The 11,039-nt window shown below is 41.6% G+C and overlaps 1 protein-coding gene across 1 annotated transcript in view; it reads right to left on the reverse strand.

Moving 5' to 3' along the window:
- Nucleotides 1-10,350: 10,350 nt before the first annotated feature.
- gnrh3 (gonadotropin-releasing hormone 3) overlaps nucleotides 10,351-11,039 on the reverse strand; it is a gene marked incomplete at its 3' end in the record, with an annotated part of 760 nt that continues 71 nt past the window's right edge. The window contains exons 1-3 of the mRNA XM_082557974.1: nucleotides 10,958-11,039; nucleotides 10,739-10,819; nucleotides 10,351-10,404 (exon numbers count right to left, since the gene is read on the reverse strand). The exon at nucleotides 10,958-11,039 is cut by the window's right edge and continues 71 nt beyond it. Of these exons, the coding sequence (XP_082414100.1) occupies nucleotides 10,351-10,404; nucleotides 10,739-10,819; nucleotides 10,958-11,039 (217 nt within the window). The remainder of the gene's footprint in view (nucleotides 10,405-10,738; nucleotides 10,820-10,957) is intronic.

Genomic DNA, 11,039 nt, shown 5'->3' on the forward strand with positions numbered 1-11,039 from the left:
CCTTGTTCCGACAGAGCGAGTGTAGCGTGAGCTGTGACGGATGGCGCCGGTCTGTTTGAGAGCCCCTGAGCAGGTGTGTGTCTCGCTCACATCTGCAGGCAAGCACAGTGAACCGAGACCAAATGGCAGACGCATGGGGCCCATCGGGTACCTGTGCACTGAGACACACTAATGATTATGGATGCAGGCCTATTAACGGTCACATCTGTAAGGGAGAACAACAACCAGCGCACTGGGAGTGAGTCAGCAGTTTTAACTCCCCTCTGAAACATAGACATGCTGGTGTCAATGTTGGGATAAAAACTCAAGTCAAAATGCTGCCTTAGCCTGAGCTCAGGTACAGACCTTACCTCTGCTCGGGCTCTGCTGAAATTGAGGAGGCTCTCTGGCCTCCTTGAGAGAAGACTTCAAGAAGTTTACTTGTTGAACTTGAAAACTGAGACATGCTGAAGGACACTGTAAGCAGCAAAAAAAAGGAAAGAAAGAAAAAAAAAGACTTCCTGTTACAACTCAACACTAAATTATCTAATGAATTCATCAACTTAAAAACAGCGTTAAATATTCATTCTAAGAGTATAGGTAATAAATTAAATATTACTCATTGACTCATTATTTAAAAATGCATAATATGATTTGCATAGTTTTATCCTGATAGGAAATAATAATGGGTAGTTGTCTTGTAGCGTCTTTCATGACGGATGAAGCTTGCGTCTTTTTGTTCCCTCATCACCCCTCTATCCTACTTGCTTCTCATTAAAGTTTTAACGGAGGCTGTTTTAATTGTCAATCCTTTGACAGGTTGATAAAAGCAACTTGACAATTAAGTTCATTGGCTCTGCTATGCATATTAATTAGGTCTTATTTGGGTTTCTATTGTTATTGGAAGGAGCACTCATGGTGTAGCAAAATGTCATCCATTAACTTCTCTCTTCTCAGAACTTAATGTAATTAAGCTTGCTATTGTATGACTACGAGAGGAGACTCTAGAGAGAGGAACTTTTAGTATTCATTGTATAAATGAGTAATGCCATTCCTGTGACACTGCAACAACGCTGTTTCCCCAAAAATCAGCCATTCACAACTTTATTATCTGTAACAAGTGCTGCCTGCTCTTGTTTGGTTAATGAACAAAGGGGGCTTGCTTTCATGTCGCTACATGTGTGTACGCACATGTGCGCGCGCTGCATGTGTGTGTGCGCTTGTGCGTCTGCACATGGGTTTGTTTATGCCTGTGCAAAGCAGGGATGAAGCGAGAGAGGGAGCGCGTGTCAGAGGGGAAAGCGGGGCAGGACATAAAGGGTGTGGAGAGGCTCGGCATTGGGAGGGAGGAGAAAGAAAACTGAAGTAGCGCCGCGGCTCGAGGTGGGATGGGTGTGTTCTAGCAGATTACCCAGTGCACCTTGCTCAACTCTGCAGGCCCACACACTCACATCAAAGTGGTACCCCCTATCTGCCCGAGGCTTAGTCGGCCCCTGTCCACCCCCCGTGTCACTCCATACATCCTCGTGTTCGTGTTGAATAATTGACAGTTCTGTTTTACATGCTCAGCATTTGCCAGGACATGGAAGTGTGGCTCCAAACAGGGCATGACTCTGAGAGGTGCCGCGTGTTGGTTTGACTTCATTAGAATGTGCCCTACTAATGCTCTGCACGCACCCTGAGCTGAATACCATCAAGCATAATCCACAAAGGAATGTCTGTGGAATCAACAAGGTGGTTGCGGTAATAAAGATGCGTTTTTGCTGTGCTTTTATCGCAACTTAATTGTCCACATAGCTTCAAGAGTTTCCCCTTCCCACATGTGAGCAGACAGCAGGTTTCATTTCCAAGCCAGGTTTATGAAGGGAGCAGCACCTCCCTTCATTACAATGGGACTGTTTCAGCTCCTTCTTTGAAGATACTACGTACTGTCTGGTGTGCACTTACATTCTGAATCTGCTGAACTTGTTGGACGTCACTCAAGACCGCCAGAATGGCCATGCATAGCAAAGGACAATGACTGCCATGGGTATCTGAAGGGGCTAGAGTGTTTGTGCCAGGGCGATCTCTGAAGTCAAATAAGCCATTATCAGTCTGTCAAGCCAGGTCTCATTTCAGGTCTCTTAATAACAGTTAGGCAGTTTGGTGAAGTCTCTATCAATGCCCCAGTAATTGCTTTTTACAACTACTGTAGAGAAATGAGACAAAGAACTGAAGCGATAAAGCATGGCTGCAACAGGGTGGTGAGATTATAATCTCTTCTTGTGTTTGGACTGAAATAAGTAAAAAAAATATCAAGGAATGCATGTGGTTTTGACTTTGGATCACACAGGTCTGTACGGAAACTTAACAGTAGGAGTGTAGTATGGTATAGCCTAGTACTCAAAGCAAAGGAGGGAAAGGCCTGGCTGTTCATTTGATAGTTTACCTTGACCCCTGAAGTGTGTCGCTCACACCCCGAGGGCTTGGGCTGGCAAAACCTTTCTCACTCCCCCCTGGGAATGATAATCTCAACGTGGGCGTTTACCACGGACACCAGACACAACACCATTAGCCACAGCTCCGCTGCTGCTCATTAGGACCCCCCGATCGATATAGGCGGCCACAGAAATCGCCAGCGCTGCGGAACCAGCTATCACTCTTCAGAGTTATTATCGTAAACAGCTCTGGCCAAGATTTAGGGCAGTACCCTACTTTTGCTGCTTCTATTGAAAATAGAGGGTTGGGAGGACCATAACAGAGTGACCGTGGCCCTTCTAAGGACATTATATTGTATGACTTGTTCTCAAACTTTGTGCTGTGTGGAGTCATTGCCTTGCTATAAAATTAGAAGCAGTCAGGAATCATTACAGTGTATGCTGCACTGTTCTCTGGGGCCTGGTATTATGACATGGTTGAAGCAGAAAAACACTGACACAGAGGAAGTTCACTCATTACTGCAAAGATATCTGAGCTCTGATGTCTCCCTTATTGAGTGTCAAAAATAAAGGATTCAGTTTAAGCATGGCTACACAATCTGCTGAGTTTGCAAAGCAACTTTCTTAATGGCACACACACACACACACACACACACACACACATATGTATATATATATATATATAAATAAAGGGTTAAAAGAGGAGCAAGTAAATGTAGGATGACTGGGTGCTTTCAAAATGTTTCTCCACACACGCTCTGTTTGATATCAACATGACAAGATAATTTAATTATTTTCCCATTCTTTCCCTTGAAACACGAGGTGTGGAGACATTAGTCACAGGAAATTGTAGATGAAAAGACAAAAAAAAGAGGATAACCCGTTGGTTTCTGGCAGTAGGAGAGAATAATATTGAGGCAAAATTGTGAAAATAAGAAAAAGGGGAGATGTATTGATTTTTGGTGGAGCCAGGGAAAGAAAAGAGAGGGAATAAAGAAGTGCTCTTTGGCCGATGTGTCCAAATGATGTCTCAGGGGAGGTTCTTAATGGTAGGGGGAGGGGTGGAGGGGGGTTAAGGGGGTGAGGTGGGGGTGACGGGGGCAGGTGCCTACCCTGACTAAGGCATGGAACTGCCCTTAGGCTAGGGCTAATGGTATTGGCTGAGCTTACTTTAAGCAGCTCTTTCCTAATGGCCAACTATGAGTGTGCCACAGGATAGACAGGTATTGATTGGTTCAAATGCTCTTGAGTTGACAAGAACTGAAAGTCCCTCAAGCATATACAATCTTGCAGCAAATTATGTCACATGGAAAGGTGATTAAAAACAGAAGCTTGGAGCAGGCACACTCATTAAAAGTGTATATAATATTTCTCTTGTTGTCCTTGTATTACTGTCTCTTGTTTGTGTTCACTCTTTTTTTCTTTTTGTTGCAGGGATGAGGGGGGGGCAAAGCGTTTGTCTCCCTGGTGTTAGTATGTGTTTTCTGAGAAATGTCTGTTTGTACAATGTGGAATTCCAGTAGCAACACAGTTTTCAAGCCTATTTTCCACTGCATTGACGGTTGAACCTCCATCGCATCAGTCAAAGCGGTGCACACATTGTAGATATGCACTTCATCAGCTGGGCTCAAAATTGTCATTTGAGCAGAGTCAAATGGTCAGACACTCCCCCTCCTCACCATTTAAATGTATGCAGGTGTGATGGTTATATTCACTTTTAAAAAAGGTGCAGCATACGGGTATAGTATACAGAGAACAATGCCATATATTTGCTTTGTTGTCATGCCCCCCTTCCTCATACACACATACAAAAAATGCTGTGTACAAGATTTTCTCTTATTCACAAGGGGCGCTTTCTAGACTGCTTGAGGCATCTGCTTTGATTGCATAATTCCCAAGAGACGAACAACACAAAACAAAAATACTGACTGAATTCAGACTTATAATATACCGAACAAATAACATACCAGCTCCACTCTTCAAAACCATAGTTCTCTAAAGAAAAGGAATTGGAGAGTAATTCAAAGTTGAAAGCTTAGCTCTTTCGTGGTGAATGCAGGGATGAGGGTAAAAGATGAAACAAACTTTTTCTCCTGGCTGAAAATGTGCAGTATTACTAAAACAAATAGGTGATAGCATACACATTTGCGTACACTTAAACTTAAGAGGCACATATCTGAGATACTATAAAACCTTTTTAAGCCTTAAATGCTGCAGATATTTCAGGAATGGATGCCGAGGAAATGTATTATGATGCAGGGGTAACACAACAGGTCCTTTATGTCATCTGGTGCTTTGCCGAATGTAGCATGACAGTTTCAAACAAAGTAAACACTGTTGGTGAAATGAAAATTAAATTAAATGACAGGTCCATTTTCTTCAAAAAAGAAAAAAAAAGTAGGGGAGATTTTCTGCATCCAAATGATACGGCTGCTCTCAAAGCTCACAGTTTTCTTCTCTTTCGATTAAATGCTCTTTCTCTGGCTGTTTGTGCTTTACAGTGGAGTGTGCTACATCGCTACTTTCTTCTCTACAGGGGCCCCTGGGCTCCCCAAGCAATAGGAGTAAATTAGAGTGCACCTGTTCCAGCTCCAAGATAAGCCATCTCCAGAGGATTTCCTCTGAGTAAAATGAAGTGAGTGAAGAATAAACAGAATATCACAGCATTACTCCGCCAAGGTGAAGTTGCTGCTGCTCTGGGGACACGGTTCGTTTTGCACAACACCCAGCAAAATATCCTCTATAAACCTCTGGATGTAAGACTGTAGGAATGGTCTCTGCTCACAGCGGAGAGAATAGGTGCTGCACTTTTGTGTTCCAACCAAGGCAGCGCGTCTGCTTCTCAACTGTATCTACTCACAACCTTGACTTGAAATGCTGTTATTTGTGGTCTGGGTTTTGTGGTTTGTTTCCAGCATGTTTTGATTCTGTGTCAACACATCTGCGATAGTCAAACATCAAACCACATACTTTCCCTTTTTCCATTCCTGTACCGCTGCCAAACATTTCTGAAAGTATCTAATTAAGTCAACTAAGAAAATTGTCAGTACATCTTTCCCCTCTTCCCATCAGCTTAGCCACATGAGTAACTCCTTGTATGTTTCTTAGAGGAAATAAAAGCTGTAACCCCAGTGTGATGCCCAAAGACCACTGACCGTAGATGTCTAGAATGCAAAATTCACTCAGTTGGTTTACACATAAAAGGCACGGATAATTAGAGGAAAAATGTAATTCATCATACGTTTGATAATCAGTGTGATTTGGTCTCCTATCTGCACTAGGGCATTCAAATAACCCCCCTACTATTAGCACCCCTCTCTCCCTCACACCAGTAGTCTGTTTTACCCTCTCTTTGTTCCCCTACAACACATTATCATTATTGTAGCTAATTGCATGGTTTGCCTTGAAGTCGGGCTGGAGACTCATGATCTGGGGTTGAAACGTGGACAGGGATCCAGTCTTCTCCACAGCTTGCTTTACTCTGCTAATTGCTGTTACCACAGGATAAGGCGTGCTCCTCGCTGTGGCCAGCCGGACAAGGCTGGAACAAGCATGGGGTGGGATGGGTGGAGGGATACTATCACACAAGGGTGGTAAGATGTGGGAGGGAGAGCCAAGGGTGGCATAACTGACGTGGGATGGGTAGACCAGATTGGGGAGGGAAAGGATAGCAGTTGGAGGTAAGCGGGGGGGGATGGAGCTGGTGTTAGATGTAGGTCAGCAGGAGTGGAGAACCCTAAAGATTACAGTTGGTTAGTGCGACCCCTCTCTGACAGGATCTGAGACCTTATTCCCAGCAGAGGTGGAGCCTGGCATTTGGGGAACCCAGCTATTAGTGAGGCTAATAAAGCCCATGCAGAAAGTTTTGAACCTCCAGTAGCCCAGAGACATTGTCCTGACATGAGTCCAAAGGCTGAATCTTAGTTAATATAAACCTAAATGACTAAAGAGAGTCTTTAAATGACTGTTAATTAGACAGCCGAGCCGTGCTGCGGAGTAAAACACATCTATAGGCACCCATTCTCATTTACAGTCTCTCTTAATAATTGTTTTTACGAGCACCTCTTTTTATTATCGTTGTTTATTAAAGAAGAGTAATTTAAAAGATGAGTTCATCTAACTCTAAAAATCTGAAATCTCTCTGAGCGCTGACAGTTTCCTAATTCATATGGGAATGTTAGTTTTACACCACAGTATCAGCTTCCAACTTTAAAATGAGTCAGAGCTCCCCGATGGGGTTTTAGAAAAGGAAATGGAATCACAGACATAACGAGTGACAAAGCCTCCATCACCTCATATAAGATCTCATTCCATCTGTGAGAACTTTGGGTCTACCCTAGAAAAATAATAAATATCCCCCTCTCATGGCTGCCGCTCTTTTTGTTCAAAAGGTGTTTTCAAGACCAAACAAAAGAAATGGTGTCATTAATGATATATATTATGAACTAGGGCCTCTTAGAACAGTTTCCTACAAATGCATGGATAAGGGGTTGATCTCTCTCCTAACAAAGGATCTCTAAAATATGAAGTGAAAAGCTACCCAAGATGAAGCTGGTAAAGAAACAAGCGAGGAAGAGCCTATTTCCACAACACAAACAGATTTCCTGGCCTTTAGCAGTCTCTTACTGGGATACTTTGAGACATATCCATCAAAACACAGCTGTATTCATTCATATTTCATATCTCCTCCTTCTCCCAGTGCTTTAACACTGTTCTTTGATCAAAGGAGAGAAGTCAGATCACAACAGGAAGGTTCCCTGCCAGCCAAGAAGGAGAAGGAAGGCCAATTCACTACTGTACATGTTACCATATAGCTAGCTGTAGTTGAAGACTTCACTCAACGAAACAAGGGGAGAAAAGTAGAATAAAATAAATGAATGTCTTGCAAATGCAAAACTAAGAACGCTTGAGAAATTCATGACTTTCCATTGATGAAATGCGAATTTCCACATTTTACAGAGAGCTTAATTCTCGGCCGTGTGCAGGCCTGCTGCAAAACTGTGCAAAATAAAACACAAACTCCATCAGACAGTGGGATCAAAAATGAGCAATTTTCGAAGAGTTTGGGATGATTGAATGAAGCCTTTGTTAGATTTAGAGGAATAACAGTTTCTCCAACTTAAGTGATGGAATTGCTGAGAGATGGGCATCCACAAGCTGATTCAAAACACACAGCTCAAGAGTGTCACCATGTGGAGAAGAGGCGACATAGCAAAAAAAAGTCCCTGAGCAGCTGTCTGAACAAATGCTTTACCTCAGAACACGGCTCCAGAAAAGCATTAATATTTTCATTTCTTCTATTAACCTTTCCTTAGTCTTTAAAATACATTTTCTCCAATTAAATTTCACCTGTTTTACATTAAGCCTTCAGCCACTCTCTTTACCTGACGTCTACCATATCAATTCCAAGACACAGCCGTTCCAAAGACCCTTTTCAGTGAGGCTCTGGGAAAAAAGTGTTTGAAGACCTCCCTGACATTTAGACTCTCTCTGAAGATGACTTTGCCTTCTACTATAGCCTGCGGGAACATAGTAAGACCCACACTAAACTTCAATTGATATGCAGTGCCAGATTCCTCCAGGGGAAATTATCATTCTGTTCATAATAAGAGCCACAACAAGCACCTGGAAAATGACTTTATTATACACTCCGCTTCAATAAAAGTTTCCTATGACCCATCAGAAACACACACGGTGCAAGGGGCATAATAGTGATGAAATGAAAACTATATTATGCATATGATAGAATGCTTATTTGATGGTAGGCAGCGCAAGGATGCACATCTGCTCGGATGTGCTTGATTGGCAGGTGTGTTAATGCTGCGCCGTAGCCTTGGATGGAGATGCTCTGAGACCCCCTTTTTCCTGAAGCCATTATCCAAATATGTTCTGTTTTTCAAACAAATGAATGGCACAAAAATCAAAGTATCAAAAATGTATTGCCCTTCATAATGGAATTCCCTCAGAGCAAGGACATGTAACAATGGGCCATTCTCAGCTTCCTGTGCTTTCCCTCTCTATGCCAATGGACGTGACCTCCACTGCTTTAACAATGGGGCATCCAGCAGCATAAGCACTTGGCTTCTCTCACCGCAGCCTCTACATGCGGTAAAGCTGCTTTTATCTTTGTTGTTATATTTAAGGATGACATCCTAGCCTGTCGGCCTCTACTATTGTCTTCACCGTGATTATTTTCTATCCGTTGTTTAGCCCCAGTTGTGGCTCTTTGATGAAAAGGTCGCCACTCAATTGGAAAACAGTCATTAAAATGCGGTGGGTACTATTCACCAGTGTGCATGGGGGAACCAACTCAACTGAGCTGGTTAATCAAAAGTTAATTATATAATTTTCATGCAGATGAGGGAAACATTCAAATGAATCCCAACTCTACAATCATTACAAAAAATAAATAAAGAAATAATTCTAAAATGCTATAAAATGTTCAGGGACCAGGAGGCTGTAAACAATATGAAGTTTAATTTGAGGTAAACAAAGTGAATATCCACCAGGGGGTCTGGGAAGGAGAAAGTGAGGTTAAATCAAATTTGGAAACATAGATACCAGCAGGTTTTGTTGTCCTGATATACGTGCAATTAGGCAGGTCCTTGATGAGGACACTGGGAGGGAGAAAGTTGGCTTTCACTGCAAATGCTTTGGGATTATTTAAAGGGAATTTATGGGATTTTATGTTTTATCTGTGAACATTAATTATCCCCACAAAAGTGTACCAAATTGAATAAAAACTGTATTTTAGGATGTGTTATAAAAGCACGATTATCTTTTATGAAGATGTTGCAAAATTACTGAAAATGCCACGAAGCATAAACTCAAGTAAATCAATTCAAGGAAGTCTCATCGTGACTTTCAGAAGAAAATACCCAGGATAATAGTTTCCCCTGTAACTTTGTCAACGGAGCTAAAGTATAATATAACACTTTTCAAAAATACTTAAGTCTTTCCTCATCAAAGGAAATGATTGTGCTATGCAAAGTACAACCATGAATATTAAACCAATGACGTGAAGTATCACAAATGAACAAGCATTGTTCTGGAAGTGCAATGGAATGTGGTTTAATTTCGCTTTAATTCTATGTGCTTTTATAATGTTCACCTTTTCCCAATTGTGCCAGCGGGTTTGGGTTCATTGGTGTGCATTACAACCACGCTCTAACAATGCCGGGCCTCCCCGGTGTCAGCACAGTTCATGAATTCTAGCCCCTTATGCACCAGGCGATTAGTATGGTGCTCTGTCTGTGGGGCTTTGCCAGAAAATGAGTTCTCTTTAAAACATATGCCCCCTGCTGATTCTTTTCCTTTCCTGATATGAAATTCCAATTTTTTTAATGAACACCAATTTCCTGTACAGAGAGGGGGGAAATAAAGTTCTACTCTTGGTCTGTTTTGGATGACTGCAGTTATCCTAAATTAGCAGAAAGCAGTTGCGGACATTAAAAGCAGAAAATATTTAGGTAGGTGTCTAATCAATATTCAAGTGTGAGCAGGAAAATCAGCTGGTGAGATTTTCCATATTGCATATGCAAGTGACTGGTGTGGCAGAAAATGGAATTACCAAAACTGTAACAAATTCAATTAAGTCATTGATTTCTAATAAATTGGCTTAATCACCAGCTGTTGTCATGCTAAGATTGTTGTGTCACAAGTTTGTCATGCTTGTCGGTCGTGTCTGCTTTACAAAGGCGGCTGAATCTGTTTAAAGACTTTAAAAGAGCATTTTATATCGTTTAATCTCCAATAACAAGATCAACAAGATCTATAAAAAACACACTGAGCAATACACAATTAGCTAATCTGGATTTTAAAGTTTATTACAGTTTTACAAGGCTTTAACCACCGATAACAAATAATTAACATCTGCGTAACAAATGATTTGCTGAAGTCACCATCTTGTTGCCGGGCGATCTTTCCCATGTGCTGCTGATAATGATGTAGCTCTTCAATTATTAGGGAACCTTTTTTTTCGGTCAAAGTGACTGGAATCATCATTAATCTGAAGAGATTAAAATTAAACATTTTAATCAGTCATTCGAGCTGCTTCTTTAAATATTTAATCTAAAAATATTTCAATTTGAATTGATATGTAGGCTCAGTAGATACCAAACAAGAGAGAAAAATTTGCAGTACATCTATCACCACTCCCAAAACTAAAAGGAGTCACACCCATATTCTTTCATGCGAAGAGGGAAAAATAAAAACAGTCACTGAGCAGTTTGTATATTGTCATTGCCGCTTTGGAACACACTGGCACACAGTGGTGTAGTGTACATTAATATTGTACAATTGAACTAGACATTGGTGATAAATTATGCATAATAGGCACTTACTATATTGTATGGTCTAAGTCTCTCTTGGATTTGGGCATTTGCCTCATCGGGAAGAGACACCACCCCTCCTGTGCCCATCATCTATGTAGAGTAAAAGAGAATTTAGAAGATGTTCCCATCTGATCCCATTAACAGCAGGTTTGAAGTGTTTTGGTCGTTCCTGTTATATTTTGCCCTTATTTAACATTTCATTCAGTTCCACATATAATAATTACTCACCCTAATGGTTGCCTCAAGCTCTCCCACACTTCTCTTTCCACCTGGTAGCCATCCATAGGACCAGTGTTGGGACAGGGTGACC

Source organism: Aulonocara stuartgranti, assembly GCF_965226115.1.
Source record: "Aulonocara stuartgranti genome assembly, chromosome: 13".
Taxonomy (NCBI): Eukaryota; Metazoa; Chordata; class Actinopteri; order Cichliformes; family Cichlidae; genus Aulonocara; species Aulonocara stuartgranti.